Here is a 20,585-nt window from a genome sequence, read left to right as displayed (position 1 = left end):
AAAAAAGTCACAAGACAGTTGGAGTGCTGCAAACTGTGCTATGACTGATGCTGTCAAGTAATGGCAAACTTAATTCGGCTTAAGCACCTCCCAGAAGCAAAATGAGCCGAAATGTTTCTTCTTGCTCTCCATAGTACTAATGACAATTTGTGAATGACAATTTGACTTCAGCTGAGTAAATGCTGGAAAGTTGAAACTTGTCAGTAGGGAGGTCAAAAATAAGACATTGCTTTGGACAAGAAAGTTGACAGACTTGGTGCCATTTCAGAAAGATCTAAAATGACAGCATTTAATTTTAACATCCGTCAAGATCATGAATCAAGGCAGCATTTGAGTGAGTGCAACATCGGGGAGCCTTTGTAAGGTTGACGTCAATGAGAATGGAAATGCAGCAGACTTAACCTCAGGGAGAATAATCAACACATTTCAAGCAGGTACACTTGTAAGAATAATTTCCTAAGGGTTCCACAGCTTTGCTAACTGTGAGGTCAGAATGCAAATTCTGATTGGAATAAGCAAGTGATTTGTGAGGACTTTGAAGGTATTCTGCTGTTGAAGGAAGAGGTTTGGATTAACACAGGAGATGTTTGTCCTTCTGATGCTAAAGGCTGCAGCAGAGATTAAGTTCAATGCAGTGCAGAACAGAGCACTTGATTTGCAACTCAAGTCCAGATCCCTGTGTGTAATATAAGGACCAGACATGGATAAGAAGGAGAGGTGAACTTTATTATTCTTACTGTCCTCTTCTGTTGGTGACAGGAGTTAGTTTTATATTTTGTTTTCTTATGTTCCTTTACCTCTTTGAAAAAAATAGACAATGGTGTGTTCCTCCTAACAGTGTTTGTGAAGCCAAATTTTAAATCATCGATTTCAAATTCTTTCGTGTTAAAATAAAGTACAATTTATTATTGCTTTTGAAACCCAGGGTAATGCTTTACAACACAGTTACACACACTTGCATTCAAGAACCAAAGGAAAAAAGCTACTAATTACAATTTTGTTTAATAACCCAGACTATCAGACTTTATTCACACAAGTTATAAAAATTATTCTGCAATTAAGGTTCACAGACATTGCTTTCATAGGAGCTCAGCTGCAATCAAATTACTGATGAAGATGTCATAGTGGCAAGTTAGAGAGCGATTCACTTCGAAAGCAAAACATAGATTCCTTTCAAGAAATCAGACTTTTGTGTGAGATATTGAGATCAGCCACACAGGCTTTGAATAAAGCTGGGAGCTTCTTAATCTTCCAGTGGTACCAGCAGACTCCTGAACGTCTTGTGCACGAGCTTCTTTGTGTGGTCTTGGCTGGAATACAATGTAAGGAGTGTCACCTTCCAGGAGGAAGATGTGCGCTTTTGTCCCCTGGTTAATGCTAGTCCGAACTTCCCAGAAATTATAGTCAACTGGCATCATGTGATCAGTGGCATCCATGCTGTCAGTCCAACAAAATGTCCATGTTTAAGAAACTATAACGAAGATAATATCGTTTTCACCAAAACAAGTCAGGATCTCTATATTCCTGCAAAATGCACCCATCGCCTGAGAAACAGGAAGAATTCTGTTATTGTGTTAAATCATGTCAGTTGTTGCTGAGGTGAATGCCAAATGCTCTCAGCTTTAATCTTCCAGTTGATAGATGGACTTAGCTGCAAATGTTGATTGATGTGTTTTTCCTTTTCCCAGCACCTTCATTATTTCTGCGTGACCTCAGCCATTTTAATGGCTATAAAATCCCTACAGTGTAGGTAGAGGCTATTCGGACCATCAAGTCTGCACCGATCCAAACCCCAAAACGCTGTGTTTCTCATGGCTAACTCACCTAACCTGCACGTCTCTGAATACAACAGGGCATTTTAGCATGGCCAGTCCACCTAACCTGCACATCATTGTATTGTGGGAGAAAACCAGAGCACCCAGAGGAAGCTCACGCAGACACGGGGATAATGTGCAAGCACCACACAGACAGTCACCAGAGGCTGGAATCATACCCAGGTCCTTGGCGCTGTGAGGCAGCAGTGCTAATTACTGTGCTGCCCTCGAGCTTTCTGTTATTTCAATTGGCAATGAGCGAATTGTCCAAGGACGTGCGATCCTGGATGTGGTGTTAAACAAGTGTGGTAAAACAACGTGGACAAATGGAGTATTCTCACCAGACTCTTTAATTACTGCCATAAACGTTATATTACTGTGTAATAGTAGAGCAGACAGCCTGGTAATTATCCAAAGGGACAGAATGACAGCAGGGCATGGTCTGAAATGGAAATTGGGTACTGTAGGGAGAAAGTTGAAGAGGACAATGTTCTTCACAGGAGTGTAATCTGACACACTTTTGGTATTACATGATGAGACATGAGGGCAGGTAACAAAAAGTCTGGTCAAATAGGTTGGCTTTAAGCAGCTCCTTATAGAAAAGGTGGTGAAGATGCAAGTGATATACAAACTGCATTTTCTCATTGTGTCCCTATTACCAGACAGTGCATGTTAGCAGCTATTCAAATAAGAGGATATCATAGCAAGTATAATCCTGTCCTCCCTCGATAAATACCCCACTTTCCATTTATAGGAACCAGGAGCAGTAAATAATTCCTACTAAGCCTTTAAGTAATTGAATGAGAATCCAGGCTGGTACCTCCTGAATCTATATGGGTTTTACAATAAATGATGACAGTACTTTTGTCGAATCCGGATTGTGACTGCGTATAAAAAAAAAAAAATTCTTCATGTGTCAGGACAAATTGTGTTTGTAAAAAGCACTGAATCTCCTTGCCAATCTCAATCATAACTGCTACTTTCCATTCTAGGCAGTGCTTAGTTACTGATTCACTAAAATGTTTAGGAACATGGAATGACAACTGGCTTCAACAAGACTGACCCATTTTTGATACATCAACCACACACTCAAGCGGTCCTGATGTTTGCTCAATGATCTGACCCCATTTTTACTTCCTACGTCAATAAGCTGCTTTTGTAATTTATTACATCAGCCTTCAATGCTTTGTATAAAAAAAAGGCTCACTTCCTGTTATTATTCTCATAATTTTAAAATTTTCTTTCTCCTACTTTGAGATCGCTTTCCCAGTAACAAACAGTATAGACCAACTTTGTTAGCTTCCTTCATTAGCTTTGAGGCTTTGTTCAACTGTTTCAAATCTTCTTATTGCAAACTAGAGAAACCAAACTTCCTTTATACTTTGGAACTTGTTGAGATTCTGCACTTGGAATCACATCATGGGATGTGTAAACATTGCAACAAAGTTTCACATGAATGATTCTCAAATGAGGCTCCCAGCCTGTGTTCCTGATGAAGAACAGTGAGTGTGTGGAATATGTTAATAGCGGATGGTAGTGGCTATTAGAGGCTACAGGAAGGAGTTCCATTGATTCCTGGCAAAACCAGAGATTGCAACAAATGAAAGATGTCAGACATTTGGTCCACATGATCTCCTGGACTGATTTTGATAGCTCTGGGTGGGCTGTTGTAAATTCTACCAAACTTTTTTTTATCCCTTGTCAGTGCTAGCCTTTTTTTCTGCCTCTGGGCTGAGGATGCTGGGTGGAGAGGACAACAGGTGTCTCAACATCATGGTCTATGCCAGCAGGTCTATTCCTGAATTTAATTGAATTAGCTTTATTGTCACATGTACTCAATGAGTGCAGTGAAAAGTTTATAAGTTGCCACTTGCAGCACCATCTTAGCTACAAAAGTACCTAGGTGCAGCTTTTTCAGTTACAAGATTAGTTACAGTGTGACAATGTCACCAACACACAGCACCATCTTACATACAGAGTACCCACACACAATCCTTAGTTACAGAATAGGGAAACAAAGAAAAAAGTTACATTACAGCGATAACAAAATATAACCATAGGTCAGAAAAACAAGAAGCAAAGTTAAAAAGACAAACATCCTGCCTATGGTTTCCACATGTTTGTATTGTGTACCCTAGTCTTGTTGACCAATTCATTGTGATTGTAGGTTTTGTAGTGAGCCATGCTGAAAATAGACCAATTTTTCTCACGCATTCATTTCTAACAGGAATTGATCAGAAGAAAATCATTGAGTGGAAAGATTCTCAAGTTTATTCCCAACAAATGTATATTTTTGTTTGTCCTGATTGCAATACAGCCTAATAATATTTATCATCTCAACGCTAAGGAGACTTAGTGAATGTGTTTACAGTTTGTTCCCAACATGTTGAAACATCTTGAAGGCAAAACCGAAATTCTCCTTGAAGTGCAATTACAGTCTATCGTATCTTATAAAACAAAGTTCATTATAGGATCTTTCAAATGCCCATCTGATGTTGCTGCCACTGGACCCTACTGCTGCTGCCATAGATCTGCTGTCATGGTTTGTCACATTTATCTGTCTTGCATCTTCCTCACACACCCTCAGTTGCTCGACTCTCATCCAACTATTTCAAATTTGACCCCTCTTTCTGTGTCCTCCAGTTTGTCCTCTAGAAGAGGGGGAGGCAATGGCCTAGTGATATTATCGCAGGACTGTTAATCCAGTGACCCAGATAGTGTTCTGAGGACCTGGCTTCAAATCCCGCCATGGTAGTTGAAGGAATTTCATTTTTTAAAAAAAGAAATCTGTAATTAAGATTCTAATGATGACTGTGAATCCATTGCCAATTGTTGGGAAAACCCATTTGGTTCACTAAAGTCCTTTAGGGAAGGAAACTGCCATCCTTACCTGGCCTGGCCTCCATGTGACTCCAGACCCACAGCAATGTGGTTGACTCTTAACTGCCCTCTAGGCAATTAGGGATGAGCATTAAATGCTGCCTAGCCAGTAACACCCTCATCCTATTAATGAATAATGAGATAACATCTGTTTTCCCCTTGCCAGGGATATTTTTGAAAAGGTCAGCAGGATCTCACAATCCTGAACTTATTCAGAACGTCCTTTAATAAGACACACTTTCTTAAACTTTTACCAACTTTTACTAGATAACTCAATATCATTATAAGTGTTTCTTTAAGTAAATGATGATAGGTATATATTTGATCAATAAGACACTGAATACCTTTCTCTGATTGTAGGACATGTTCCCTAAATGTACTCAAAGTTCAGCCTAACGTTAACATCATTTGGAGTTACATTGTCAACGTTATTGCTAAGGAATGTGTATAGCATCCAGAAAGTAGCATAACAAAACCATTCCTACTCATCGTTTAAAGGAAAAATACTGTGGATGCTGGAAATCTGAAACAAACACAGAATGCTGGAGAAACTCAGCAGGTCTGACAGCATCCATTGAGAGAGAACTGAGTTAACATTTTGAGTCCCGTATGACTCTTCTTTAGAACTGATTGCCAGGACTCAAAATGCTAACTGATTCTTTCTCCACAGACTTTACTGAGCTTCTCGCGGATTCTCTGCTCGTTTCCAACCTTGGACCATCAGGCTCACTCTGTTTAACTTACACTTGATTTTATTCTAAACTGAGAGACTATCATAGGCAATCTCTGAATTCAGTTTGGACGAGACTTTGCAAAAAGTAAAACATTTCAATCTCAGGAACTGATTTTGATACATATTATTAAACACCTCAAGAGTAGAATTTTAAAATTACTTTATCGACAGCCCCTCTCAACTGTTCAATCCTTAAGTCATTCCAAACATCCCTTTACAGCTAACCAGTGAAGGGCAGTTGGCAACCCACGAGTAATGTCGTCAATTACACAAAAGATTACACAAATAATATAATTCAACAATGGTAGGCAGTCACATCAATAATCATGACAACTGACCTGGACCAAACACAATTATTGATTGCTCTCTCAGTCTTAGAGGGGTTGTGTGTTTGGAATGCAGATGTTGTTGGTGATGAGCAATTTGTCAAAACAAACAGTAATCTAATCAAATCACTCTGTCCTGCACTTCCACATTCTGTATCTCCTCCAGGTACCCTATGCCATTCAAAAACTTATTTTCACAACTTCAAACCTTTTCACTGGCTTTAACTTCAAAAACATCGCTTACTCTTCTAAAATCATGAGAGCTGCTTTCTGGCACACCTTTCCTGATCTGACATAAAATATTACTTCAAGCAATCTGACCATTCGATCGCTTCGTCCTAAACTTAGGATTCTAACTCAAACCGCACCACCACATCAGTGCTTAATGAGCTGTCAATCATCATTCCATAGACCCAAGTATTTCTGCTTATTCATGAAAGTGGATAAAGAAGAGTTCTCTTCTGACCAGTGTTTTTGCTTTGCTGTAGCTTGGTGGCCAACAGGTTAGTGATTGAGCAGCCAACTGAGGTTGTGCAAACTATCAACCTGACTAATGACACCTCTGCAGGCTCTTCAGATATATGCGTAATTCTGAGTTAACAAGAGGCATGGGAATGTTGATACACATTCTATTAAATGCCTCAGGAGTAGAATTTTAAAATTAATACCTCGACTCAACAGTTCCAAATACCTTTGAATATAAGAGTTGGGATGTTGGTGAGGCATTTTTGGGAGTACTGTGTCCAGTTCTGGTCGCCCCGTTATAGGAAGAATATTATTAAATTGGAAAGAGTTCAGAAGAGATTTACCAGGATGTTGCCAGGAATGGAGGGTTTGAGTTATAAGGAGAGGCTAGATAGACTGGGACTTCTTTCACTGGATAGTAGGAGTTTGGGAGGTGACCTTAGAGAGGTTTATAAAATCATGATGGGTACAGATAAGGTGAATGGCAGGAGTCTTTTCTCTAGGGTGGGGGATTTCAAGACTAAACAGCATATTTTTAAGGTGAGAGGAGAAAGATCTCAATAAAGACAGAGCAGTTTTTTTTACACAGGAGTGGTTTGTGTGTGGAATGAACTTCCAGAGGAAGTGGTGGATGCGGGTACAGTTACGTCGTTTAAAAGACATTTAGATAAGTATGTGAATAAGAAATGTTTGCAGGGATATGGGCCAAGCACAGACAGGTGAGACTAGTTTAGTTTGGGATTATGGTCAACATGGACTGGTTGGACCAAAGGGTCTGTTTTCGTGCTGTATGACTCTATGATATTACTACCTGGCCCTGTAATAATGTGAGAAAGAGACTTTTACCTGGTTTCACCATCAGCAGTTACCAGCATGCCTTGGGTACAAGAGTTAATGTGTTTGACTTGCCACTATTTTCGTTCAACCTTACCAAAACCCTACTGTGTATTCGTCTTCACCAACAACAGCACCAATAAAAGCAACTTGTATTTGCATTGTAGTGAATTTTCAATTACATTTAACACAAGCAACAAATTGCTTTTGACACTTTTGGTACTTGTGCCATAGAGAGGGGTATAAGAATGGGAGCCAAAAGCTTGATTAAAGAGAAGGGTTTTGTAGAGCATTGTAAAGAGAGCAGAGAGAGAGAGGGAGAGGTGTAGGGAGGGAATTCCGATGCTTGGGATCAAAGGAGCTGAAAGCATGTCTGCCACTGGTGGGGCAATTAAAATCAAGGATGCACAAGAGACCAGAATTGGAGGGGGTGAAGAGACTTTGAAGGCTTGAGGCACTGTAGGGGACTGCAGAGGCAGTGAGGTAAGACCAAGGTAGTTGTTGTAAACTAGAATCAGGCTTTTAAAATTTAACGTTGTGAGATAGAACAAAGGAAGGTCTCCAAGCACAGAGTTTATGGGTCATTGAGATTTAAGATGCAGAAAGAAAGCACAAGTTGGATGAACGCAAGTTTATGAAGAGTAGAGGTTGGGAGACTAGCCAGGAGTTCATTGGGATAGTCAAGTCCAGAAGTAAGAAAACTTGCAAATGAGGGTTTCAGCAGCAGACAAGCTGAGAAAGGGTTGCAAGTTATCAATCCAGGTGAAGGTACAGGCATGTTTTCCATGGCCACCAAGTTCTGGTATGGGACTTGAACCTGGAACTTATGGTCTAGATGTAGGGACACTCCCCACTACATCACAGTGTGCATGCTGTAGTTGTGATTAAGAGCATTCAACACTGATTGGTGAAAGAACATATAGAATAGCAGTTTTCATTGAGAGGGCACTGATCTGTATTGTCTGCACTTACACTGTCCTGGGTATTGTAAATACGCTAATGTGAAAGGCAGACCGGATGCTGCTGCTTCCGTTACCAGAGGCATGTTTACCAGATCAACACTCTGCTGTAATGAGAACAACCACATTTTCTCTAGTCTCTTCATGTAGCAGGTATTTATCATGCCTGGTTCCATTCTAGTAAATCTCCTCTGCACTGTCTCTCAGATCTTGACATTCATTGTAAAAAATGGGGGACAACACTCCAGCTGGGCCATAACCAATATTGAATAAAGATTTAACACATCTTCATTATTTTTGTATTCTATGCCTTGCTTTTTAAAGCTAAAGATCACATATGTAATTTGAACAATCTTAATAACTTGCCCTGCAACCTTCAAAATGATTAATGTATCTACAGCCTAGATCTGTGCCCAATTTCAAAATATTGCCTGTTCCCATCCTCCCTACCAAAATGTATCACTTCACCTTTTGTGTTAAATTCCCTCTGACACACGTCAGCCCATTTCATCAGCCCATCAATCTCCGCCTTAAGTGTTGGGACAAGCCTCCACACAGTTCAACAGGTTCCCATGTTTGGTGTGAACTGTAAATTTTCAGATGGTACCTGATTTCTGATATAATGTGTATCAGAAAGAGCTTTGGTCTGCATCAGATCTGCACACTTCCATTCTGTCTGAATAACAACAGTTCAGCTCTAGAAGAGCAAATTACTGTTTTCAGTTCAGCTCTAGACTCTGTTACTTGTCCTTTAGATCTGAGCTGCCCTGACCCCTTTTAATTCAGCGAGCTTCAATTTTGCTAAACAATTATAATGAGCAAACATCAATCAAGGCAAACACAATTAGCCTTCAATAAATCTTTCCCAGACCACTGTCCTTTGCTCACCTACATTTTAACAAGTGCCATTAATGGTTTCTTTGTTTTCTTTGAGATGTTAAAATAACTGACCTGCCTTTCCCTCTTTATCTTCACAGACTGGTTTTAAACATGAGAAATTTGTTTTCATTTTGGAACACAATTCCAAGCCGTGGACTTGTAAAAATGAGTCCAGTCATTGACAAGTCAGACCCAGGAAACTAAATCAATCACTTGAAGTAACAGAAGAGAAACGTATTTAAACGGAGTGGACTGATATCAGTTATTGTGGAGCACAATGTCTGCAGTGATTAATAAGTAAGACCATAAGACATAGGAGCAGATATTAGGCCATTCGGCCCATCGAGTCTGCTCTGCCATTCAATCATGGCTGATAAGTTCCTCAACCCCATTCTCCTTCTTTCTCCCCGTAACCCTTGATCCCCTTGATAATCAAGAACCTATCTATTTCTGTCTTAAATGTACTCAATGGCCTGGCCTCCACAGCCTTCTGTGGCAGTGAATTCCATAGATTCACCCCTCTCTGGCTGAAGGAGTTTCTCCTTATCTCTGTTCTAAAAGGTCTTCCCTTTACTCTAAGGCTGTGCCCTTAGGTCCTAGTCTCTCCTACCAATGGAAGCATCTTCCCAACATCCACTCTGTCCAGGCCATTCAGTATTCTGTAAGTTTCAATTAGATCCCCCCTCATCCTTGTAAACTCCAATGAGTATAGTCTCAGAGTCCTCAAACGTTCCTCATATGCTAAGCTTTCCATTCCTGGGACCATTCTCGTGAACCTCCTCTCAACCCGCTCCAAGGCCAGTGCATCCTTCCTGAGATATGGGGCCCAAAACAGCATACAATACTCCAAATGTGGCCTGACCAGAGCCTTATAAAACCTCAGTAGTACATCCCTGCTTTTATATTCAAGTCATCTCAAAATAAATGCCAACATTGCATTTGCCTTCCTGACTACTGACTCAACCTGCAAGTTTGCCTTGAGAGAATCCTGGACTAGAACTCTCTTTGCACTTCAGAGTTCTGAATTTTCTCCCCTTATAGAAAATAGCCCATGCTTTTATTCTTCTTACCAAAGTGCATGACCTCACACTTTCCCACTTTGTACTCCATCTGCCACTTCTTTGCCCACTCTCCTAAATTGTCCAAATCCTTCTGCAGCCTTGCCATGTCCTTCATACTACCTGCCCCTGCACCTATCTTTGTATCATCTGCAAACTTAGCCAGAATGCCCACAGTTCCTTCACCTAGATCATTAAAGTATAAAGTGAAAAGTTGTCGTTCCAACACTGACCCTTGTGGAACACCACTTGTCACCGGCTCCCAACCTGAGAAAGACCCCTTTATCCCCACTGTCTGCTTTCTGACAGACAGCCAATCTTCTATCCATGCTAGCACCTTGCCGCTAACACCATGGGCCCTTTCCTACTCAGCAGCCTCCTGTGTGGCACCTTGTCAAAAGGCCTTCTTGATGTCCAGGTAGATAACATTCATTGCCTCTCCTTGGTCTACCCTGCTCGTTACTTCCTCAAAGAATTCTAGCAGATTTGTCAAGCATGACCTCCCCTTGATGAAACCATGCTGACTTTGCCCTACTTTACTATACACTTCCAAATATTCAGAATTCTTATCCTTTACAATAGACTGCAGAATCTTACCCACGACCAAGGTTAGGCTAATCGGCCTGTAATTTTCCATCTTTTGCCTTACTCCCTTTTTAAACAAGGGTGTCACGTTAGCAATTTTCCAGTCCTCTGGGACCCTCCCTGACTCTAGCGATTCCTGAAAGGTCACCACTAACGCTTCCACTATCTCTTCAGCTATCTCCTTTAGAACACTGGGGTGTAGTCCATCTGGTCCAGGTGACTTATTCACCTTCAGGCCAATCAGTTTTACTAGCACCTTTCCCTTGGTGATGGCCACCATACTCAGCTCTGCCCCCTGACCCTCTTGAATTTTTGGGATATTACTCGTGTCTTCCACTGAGAAGACTGACACGAAGTAATTATTCAGTTCCTTAGCCATTTCCTTGTTCCCCACTACTATCTTTCCACCGTCATTTTCCAGTGGTCCAATGTCCACTTTTGCCTCTCTTTTGCCCTTTATATACCTAAAGAAACTCTTACAGTCTTCATTTATATTACTGGCTAACTTACCCTCATATTTAATCTTCTCCCTCCTTATTTCTTTTTTTGTTGCCTTCTGTTGGTCTTTGTAAGCTTCCCTGTCCTCTTGTTTTCCACTGCACTTCGCCACATTATATGCTTTCTCTTTTGCTTTTATGCTATCCCTGACTTCCTTAGTCAGCCATGGTTGCCTCATCCTCCCTGTACCATGCTTCTTTTTCCTAGGGATGAATTTTTGCTGCGTCTCCTGAATTACTCCCAGAAACTCCTGCCATTGCTGTTCCACTGTCTTTCCTGCTAGGCTCCTCTTCCAATCAATTCTGCCCAGCTCCTCCCTCATACCTCTGTAGTCGCCTTTATTCAGCTTCTGATTCTCACCTCAGGAATGCACAGTTTAAGAAAACCTCAGAGTCACGGTGACAGTGAGAGTAAGAAATCTATTACTGTTCACAAGGTCAGCTAGTTAATGTCTAATTTATAATAAAATCTTTAGCAAGACGTGAGAGTTGGAAACCTTGGCATTTTCTGAGGGAGATTCATACCCAAAGATTTTTGAAAGCTTTGTTGGAAGATTGGGTTAAATAGGAACCTGCACTTGATGTATCTCAGTACCCAGTCAATAGGTTGTGGGTTTGAGTCTCAATTCAGAGACTTATTCAGGCTGACACCACCATGCTGAGGGAATACTTCAAAGTCAGAGGTACCTGTTTTTTTGGATGAGACATTAACCTGAGGTGCCGCGTGGCCTCTCATATGATCCTAAAAATCCCATTGTACTATTTCAGAGAAGAGCAGGGGAGTTCCTCCCTGTCTATTGACCCCTGAAATGATCTGTTCACTATTGTACTTATATTTGTGGACTCTTACTGTGCGCACCTCACATGTCATATTTCCTCCAGCAATTATACTTCAGTAGTAGTTCATTAGCTATGAAGCTTCTTCAGCGCTTCCTGAGACCTTCAAAGGTTCTATATAAATGCAAATTGTTTATTTTGCCTTAAATATTCTTTGATAGTGGTATTGCTATTCCAACGAGTTAGAAAAAATAGCCAGAGTTTACTGGTTTAAGATTCACTTGAGCCTCCTCCATTCCAATGGCATCTCTCAGACCAGTGCACTCCCAGAAAGAAATTTGCGAGGAGCTGATCCAGATACAGGCAGAGGCTGCACTGTACACTGGATACTGTTCTATATACAGTCCGATGGTGCTCTGTACACTGGATACTAATTCAGATACAGGCAGACGCTGCTCTGTTTGCTGGATACTGTTCCATATACAGTCTGATGGTGCTCTGTATACTGGATACTACTTCAGATACAGGCAGAGGCTGCTCTGTTTGCTGGATACCGCTCCATATACAGTCTGAAGCTGCTGTGTCCACTGGATACTACTTCAGATACAGGCAGAGGCTGCTCTGTACATTGGAAAGTAGAGCAAGTTCAGTCTGAAGCTGCTCTGTACACTCAGTGCTGCTCTAGATACAGGAAGAGGCTGCTGTGTAAATCAGACAGTGTTGAAGATACTGGCGGACTATACTATCCACTGGATAATATTGAAAGTACAGGAAGATCCATCAGTAACCACTGGATTGTGCTCCAAGTACAGTGAGAACAGCAACCTCTCGTTATATAGTGCCTTTAATATAATGAAATATTTATAATGCTTCACTAAGGCATTATAAAGCTAAACATGACTCTGAACCATATGATGAGGTAATTTGCGAGATGACTGAAAGGTTGGTTGGAGAGGTAGGTTTTAAGAAGGATAAAGAGAGGGATGGGAGAGACGAGCTGTTCTTAGGGGATTCTGGCAGCTTTGAGTTAGGGTGGCCAGTGGCTGGAGCAAATAAAGTGGGGGTGCTCAAGGGGCCACAATGAGATGAGTGCAGAAATCCCTGAATCTGGTGGGACTGAAGGATATCACAGTGAGAAGGAATGGCAAGCTCAGGATTTGAAAACTAGGATATAATTTTGAAAACAAGATATTGCTAAACCAGGAACTACTGAAGTGGTGGAGTGGAGGTGGCTTTCTCAATGAGTACAGAGTGTGATAATACTATGGCTTTAAGAGGTGTATTTTGTCCCTTTTTTTATGAAGAAAGGTTGAGTCAGAGTCACCAAGTGGTCTGCTCAAAGCCAATAATGCAAACAGCTTGTGAGGCCTTGGGGTTTTTTTTTAATGTTGGAACAATAGAAGCAGCTGAATGGGTGGGGTCAAGCTCCCACAGAAGCCGGATTTTTAGTTTTAGCTTTCTGCTGCTGCTGGGGTCTTGAAGCTGGAAGTGAAAGCTGGTTTTCCTCTCTCAGTTACAGCTAAAAGCTGAGCTTCACTTCCTGCTGCTAGAATTGCATTTGAGACAGTCTGTTTTACTGAATTTGCCTTTGCCAAGGATGTGTTTATAGGATGTTACTATATTAGAACAGTTAATTAGTGGTAGCTAATATTGTTGAGGGTTTCAATAGAGTTATAGTTAAGCCAGTTCTTTTCCTTTATTTTTATTTTCTCTGTATTTTAATTGTAGTGTATGAATAAAGTATGTTTTGTTTCAAGCCTGGTAGTTTGACCAATCAAATTGCATCTGGAACACAAAGCCTTACACTTACCTCTAAAATAGGAAAAAGTGATAGTCTAGGCTATCTTCTGAATATATTTTGAGAGAGTTTGGTCTGGTCCAAACAAAGTTGAATGGGGCTTGGTATGTGTTAGGGTGTGGACAGCAGAGTTTCAGATGGCCTCAAATTTACACAATTAATAACGATATTATGTCAAAAATACCAAACAGTTTCCAGACTGGGTAACTCCAGGTGTAGTATATTTTGTGTCTTGACCATTGTTGCATTGCAGAAAGACGATTCATTTCATGAATCTCAGTATGGGTAAGGTTGGTAATATATTTTATTGATGTGTGTGTCTCTCTCACTCTCTCTCCCTTGGCCTGCACTATATATCTCAAGTAATCTGTTCTCTATATGATTCAACAACTCAACAAACATAACCTTTTCAAAAGGAAATATTTTGTGAATTAAGGTATGAGTGGTATCTCCAAAAGCTGTGAGACAAACTCTGCCTTTTGTTGTGAATCCTTCGCTCCTGGGGCCCAAGTCTTGAAATCCCAATTTTGTTTAGCTTTGGAAAGGAAATGTTTTGTCACTATGGCAGCCATGACTTGCCTCAAATTTACCTTGAACTTTGCCTAAAGGCATCAAATATTGAGGCTGGTGGAGCAAGAGCACTGTAGTGGAACTAATTGGATCTGCCTCTTTGAAAGAGGCAGCAGACTAAAATGGGCTAAATGGCCACTTTCTGTGCTGTACAATTCTAGGATTTGTACAGTGCCAATGGTAAAGGCTAAGTCACAGAGGCTCGAATGATAGCAAATAATTTTCTCAGTATAAGAAAGACTCAAACACATGATCTGAAAGTCCCATCCTGAATGTGTTCTGTGCTGGTGATTTTGGTAGGGAGGTGCAGAATGCAGGGAAAGCCTGTTTACTATTCATTCGCAGATCATTTGTGTTACTGGATAAGCAGTATTTACTGCCCATGGCTAATTGCCATTGAGAATCATAGAGTCATACAGCACAGAAACAGGCCCTTCAGTCCAACTTGTTCATGCCGACCAGGTTTCCCAAACTAAATTAGTCCCATTTGCCTGCATTTGGCCCATAGCCCTCAAAACCTTACCTATCCATGTACCTGTCCAAATGTCTTTTAAATGTTGTAATTGTACATGCACCTACCATTGCCTCTGGCAGTTCATTCCACATACAAACCACCCTCTGCGTGAAAAAGTCGCCCCTCAGGTCCCTTTTAAATCTTCCCCCTCTCACCTTAAAACTATCACCTCTGGTTTTGGACTCCCCCCATCCTGGGGAAAAGACTTTTGCTATTCACCTTATCTCTGCCCCTCATGATTTTATAAACCTGTACAAAGTCACCCTTCAAACTCCTTTGTTGCAGGGGAAGAAGTCCCAGCTTATCCAACCTCCCCTTGTAATTCAGACCCTCTAGTCCCAGTGACATTCTTGCAAATCATTTTTCGCCCTTTCCAATTTAGTAATTCCTTTCTATTGCAAAGTGACTAGAATTGTATGCATACTCCAAAAGTTGCCTAGAGCTGCCATCCACTGTGGCATAGATCCACCGCCAATGCTGTTAGGAGGGATTTGCAGGATTTTGACCCAGTGACACTGAAGCAAAGAGTTAAAGGATTTCTGATTCAGGATGGCCTATGACCTCAAGGGAAACTTGAAGTTCATGTTCCCTATCCTTGTCCCTTTTCGGCTGTCACAGGTTTGGAATGTACTGTTGAGGAAACTTTAGCAAGTTGTTGTATTAAATCCTGAAGAGTAGTGGGACAGGCCAAGAGCTGACAGAAAATTTTAATCCAGGGATATGAGAAATGATTCATTTTAGTAGGGAGAATACAGAGACACAGCGTAAAATTTTGATACACTTCCAAGAAGCAGAAATAGAGGAGCCTGGGCATGAGTGATTAGGGTATGGAATACATTGTCTCAGGACGTGATGGAAGCAAATAAATTGCTGGCTTTAGGGCAGGAATTGCTTAATCACCTGACAACATATATGTGCATTAATTACTGAAGGTGGCAGGATGGGTTGAGGGGATGGTTAATAAAACATATAGTATCTCAGGCTTTACCAATCAACATGTAAAGCACAAAAACAAGGAAGTTCTGATGAATCTTTATAGGAAGCTTTGAGTTATAAAGATAGGCTGAGACTTTTTTCAGTGCAGTGTAGGATGTTGAAAGGGACCTTATAGCGGTTTATAAAATCATGACAGATATGGATATGGTTAATGGTAGGTGTTTTTCTCTTGCAGGGAGCTGGAATAGATATGATGGGCTGAATGAACTCCTTCAGTGCTGTTGTTCTGTCACCATAGTCTTACCAGGCCATAGGGCTGCTATCTTATTAGAGAGAGATAACTGGTGGTGATTTAACCTCACCATACCTCAGGTGAGGGGAGAGGTTGAGAAGAAGAGTCCTTCATGGTAACTGCAGCTACTGATAAGAACTGAACCCATGCTGTTGGCATCACACTGATTCACAAACCAACCATCCAGCCAACTGAGCTAAACTGACCCCTTTAATGCTGTAATAATCCATAGTATGCTAGTGGAGGAGCATATAACCAGTATATCAGCTGGAAAACAGGGATTGATTTGGAATGGCATACAATATTACAATACCTATGTTATATTGTTATAATTAAAACTGAAACACCTAGAGATGCTCGCCTCACCTTATAATCTGCTAAAGAAAATGGAAAAAATGGTATATCTTGTCTTTCACCTCCCAATCTGTTCTAAAGGAGAGGTTAAATGAAAGAAATCCCTGATACTCATTTATAAGCAACAAGTAACAATTTATTTATCTCACTCTAACAGTGAACAAATTAACAGAACTACTAACAAACTAAACTATTCCTGAACAGAACAAAATTCTAATGGCACGCTGTTCCAATAAACACCAGCCCTATCATACAGACCAACATAATAAGAAAAATAAATTAAAACTTAGAGTCTCAAAACTACAGTCAGGATACGTCTTCCAGAATGTTCCATGCCTTTTCCGTTATTCTTCAGTCAGGAATTCATTCTTCGTAAAATCCTTGTGTCAGGAATATTAGCTAAGAGTGCGGTTAAATGGTGGTTAATCAGGGAGCTTAAAGATTTCTGTGAGAGCCAGAGTTTTACTCTTCCGATGGCAGTTCGCTCTCACCCTGCTTTTCAAAAACCTTCTTCTTATATACCCTTAATGACCTATCAATTTTCTTATAATAGGATTGGTCCTAGGTTGTCAACGCCACCAGATTTAAAATCACTTGGTCTTCAGTCTCTAAGTGCCTGGTTTAATTTAATTGGCTGATATTCAAGCTGGTTGCCTTAACATCAAAACAAGCCCAGGTTTCTGACCACACAGCAAATTGATACATATGTTTCAATTTCAGAGCTGTCTGTGCATCTGCAGCTGCTTGCAGACATTACTTTTGTCTCCAAGCTTAGAAAAGCACATCACCTCTTACAGGGACCACACACTCCTCCCCTGTATCATTTTTATAAACAAATTCTAACATCCTGCCTTCTAATTCACAAGTACTCTACCCAACTTCACAACATTATCCGTACGCAGTAAATTTGGGAGATTATGTCTAAGGAACTCCATTGGAAGACTGCAACACAGGGAGAGAAGTGGTCACCACCCATAGAATACAGAGTCTAACCTGAAGCAACACATAGGTTTAGTCAAACACAAGTACTTTGTACAATGGAAGATGTTCGAGCTGACCTGATGTTGATGCAAGCAGCATGTGTAGGAGAGGGGAATTACTGTGTCACCACTGTAGAAAGGGAATATAATTGTCAATAACAAAAATCCCAAGCTCTGTATCCAACTAGCCTTTTTTTTCACTCCAGAAAACCTGTTAAAATTGGTGATCGAGAATTCATGATTACCATTACAGAAATGAATATAAAAGATACATTGGAAGGGCAGTTATGGGTTTGCTATACTACAGCTTGGTGAACAAATAAAAGAATTGAGAGGGAACATTGTTAAATCCCAGAAATGTGCTTTCACTCAGAGCAAAGCATTCTACATAAATAACATGATTGATGATATCAAGATTGTTCTTTGTCCTTGTTGCTGATAATTGTGTTTCAGCACGTTAATTTTATGATACAACAACATATAATTAAAATGTTGTCTGCGTCAGTAACTGAACTCAAACTATGAACTTTCCGAATTTTGAAACATTAACTGGGTATAAAAAGAGATTATTCTAGCGGGATAAATTGCAGAACGTACTGAGTTTAGATTAAAAATTCTGCAGCCAATACTTCTTTCTAATTTTACATTTTGCTGTATGCAGCCTGTATTGAATTTTTAGAAGTTACTTTGTAGAAATTGATTTAAGACTCTTTGATGACGTCGTTAAATAAGTCAAGTAATTAAACGATTATCTATCAACAGCAAGCGGTAGTAATATTATTAACTGTGAACTTGTTTTTTTTGACCCCAAGAGCTAATTTGTTTTGTTTTTCATGTGATCACACAGGATTTTCGTAGCTAAGGCTTTGTACAAGCTAATCTTTTATCTTCTGACTAGTGCATTAAAAATAAGGGCTCTACATGCCAGCTGTTTTTACAATATTTGATTACTGTCAAACTACAGGCCGGAACAATGTAGAACTTTACAGATGGGATGTGGTCAGCTGGCGTGGAGTCAGGAGATAGAGTTTACATGGTGGGCAGTATATTCTAATTGATTGAGAACCACCATCAGAGGATGGTATAGACAACTCCGGGCCTTGTAATACCGGTGAGAAGAACTGGATGGCAGCTTGCGGTGACCAGAGCTTTCTTTTCAGAAACTCAAAACGAAAGCCTTGAAAGACTGGAACGGAGCCAGAAATTTGGCTTAAAGGGGGCACCACTTCCAGGATCGTAGCTGTAGCCGAGCATTCCAAATTCAACTCCTGAAGATGATAGACTAGACTAATCTCGGGAATGAGCGGATTGCCTTATCAGGAAAAGCCAGACTGGTGAGGTGTATATCCTCTGAAGTTTTACAAGAGTCATACTTTAATTGAAACATGTAAGATCCTGAGGGATCTTGACCAGGCGAATGTTGAATGGATGTTTCCTCTAGTGAGAGAATCTAGAATTAACAGACTTAGTTTAAAAACAAGGAGGCACCCATTTAAAGCAGAAGAGAGGAAATATTTTTTGGAGAATTGGTGATGAATGTAATTGGGGTTACTTTAGCAATTTAGGGATCTGACATACAGTCATGGAGTCAAAGAGATGTATAGCATGGAAACAGACCCTTGGGGTTGACTTCTCCAAGCTGACCAGATATCCTAAAGTAATTAAGTCCCATTTGCCAGCATTTGGCCCATTTTCTGTAAACCCTTCCTATTTATGTACCCATCCATCCTTTTAAATGCTGTAATTGTATCAGCCTCCACCACTTTCTCTGGCAGCTCATTCTGTACACACATGCGTGAAAAAATTGCCCCTTGGGTCCCTTTTAAATCTTTCCCGTCTCACCTTAAACCTATGCCTTCTAGTTTTGGACTTCCCTACCCTGGGGAAAAGATCTTGGCTGTTCACCCTATCCATGCCCCTCATGATTTTATAAGCCTCTATAAGGTCACCCCTCAGTGTGCAGCACTCCAGGGAAAATAGCCCCAGCCTATTCAGCTCTCCCTATAGTTCAAACCCTCCAACCCTGGCAACATCCTTGTAAATCTTTTCTCAACCCTTTTAGGTTTCACAACATCTTTCCTATAGCAGGGAGGCCAGAATTGAATGCAATATGCCAGAAGTAGCCTAACAAATATCCTGTACAGCAGCAATATGATCTTCCAACTCCTACACACAATACACTGACCAATAAAGGCAAGCGTACCAAATGCCTTCTTCACTATTCTATCTGCTTGCGACTCCACTTTTAAGGAACTATGAACCTGCACTCTGAGGTCTCTTTGTTTGGCAACAGTCCCCAGGACCTTACCAACAGTGTATAAGTCCTGCACTGATTTGCCTTACCAAAATGCATAGACAAACGTGTTTGAAATTACTGTTTGCGCTATAGTAAAGTTGCATGTCTTTCTTGCTTCATATTGACAAAGTGATTTCTATCCTTGCAATAAATTATCTTTCCTCCTTTCTTATTTGTGTTAGGTTGCTATAACATGAGATTTCAACGTAAGGGTGGCCCAAAAATCATGAAGCAGGATTCTTTATTCCACTGCCATCAGGTCATTATCAACATGAAGAGAAATTAAAGGTAAACATGGAACACGCAGTCCATACATGGAAATATGCTTCTTGTTTGCAAGTGGTTGAGGAAACCCTTTGACTGTCTGATCCCATTCTGCACGAGGCCTTCTTTGCCCAGATACCCTTTCCTCCAGAGAGGGTCCGTTCAACTGTGCCAGTTGCCCCGCTTGGTTCCCTCCTCTACATGCTGCTGGAAGTTCTGTTACACACTTCCTGCTTGAGACTTGCCATCCTGCCACCTACACATAGCACACAGTGACCATCTGCTGAGCAGTTGTGTGATCAGCAAGTTCAGTCGCACCATAAGGGCTACAATGTGGGGGTCAACATTCTCTCCTTGCATCCAAATGGTAACGGTCAGAGTGATCCATTTGCTTGAGAGGACATTCTCAGCCTCCCATTTGTACAGGTACCTTCCAAGAGTATGTGGCTGATTTCTCACACTGGGGTCTAGGTCAGTCAGATCTCCAGGGCTTGTAAAATGCTACAGTTGCCTCTCCTGAGAAGGCCATCCCTGCACTGTATCCCAGGGCTGGAGTAAGCCTCCTACACTGGAAACACCCCCTGGATTCAAAACACTCAGCTCACTTTAAGATTCCTCATCGCTGTCCAACTCCAATTCACTTGAGCCATGAGGCACTGACTCTTTGGGTTCCACTGAGTGAGCTGTTTGCCTCCACATCATCCACGAAACTTTTCACCTCCAGCAAGCCACCACTGTGAACTGTTTCCTGAGACAACAGTCCAGCTCAACAAC

The 20,585-nt window shown here is 40.9% G+C and overlaps 1 protein-coding gene across 1 annotated transcript in view; it reads left to right on the top strand.

Moving 5' to 3' along the window:
* Positions 1-19,822, top strand: part of rad18 (RAD18 E3 ubiquitin protein ligase) — a 219,534-nt gene extending 199,712 nt beyond the window's left edge. Inside the window, exon 9 of the mRNA XM_048606426.1 lies at positions 19,730-19,822. Coding sequence (XP_048462383.1) covers positions 19,730-19,739 — 10 coding nt within the window. The 3' untranslated portion in view covers positions 19,740-19,822. The remainder of the gene's footprint in view (positions 1-19,729) is intronic.
* Positions 19,823-20,585: the final 763 nt, after the last annotated feature.

This window comes from Rhincodon typus, chromosome 16 (assembly GCF_021869965.1).
Source record: "Rhincodon typus isolate 14 chromosome 16, sRhiTyp1.1, whole genome shotgun sequence".
NCBI classification, from domain to species: domain Eukaryota; kingdom Metazoa; phylum Chordata; class Chondrichthyes; order Orectolobiformes; family Rhincodontidae; genus Rhincodon; species Rhincodon typus.
The sequence above is the reverse complement of the archived record's forward strand: the minus strand, read 5'-3'. Positions and strand labels throughout refer to the sequence as shown.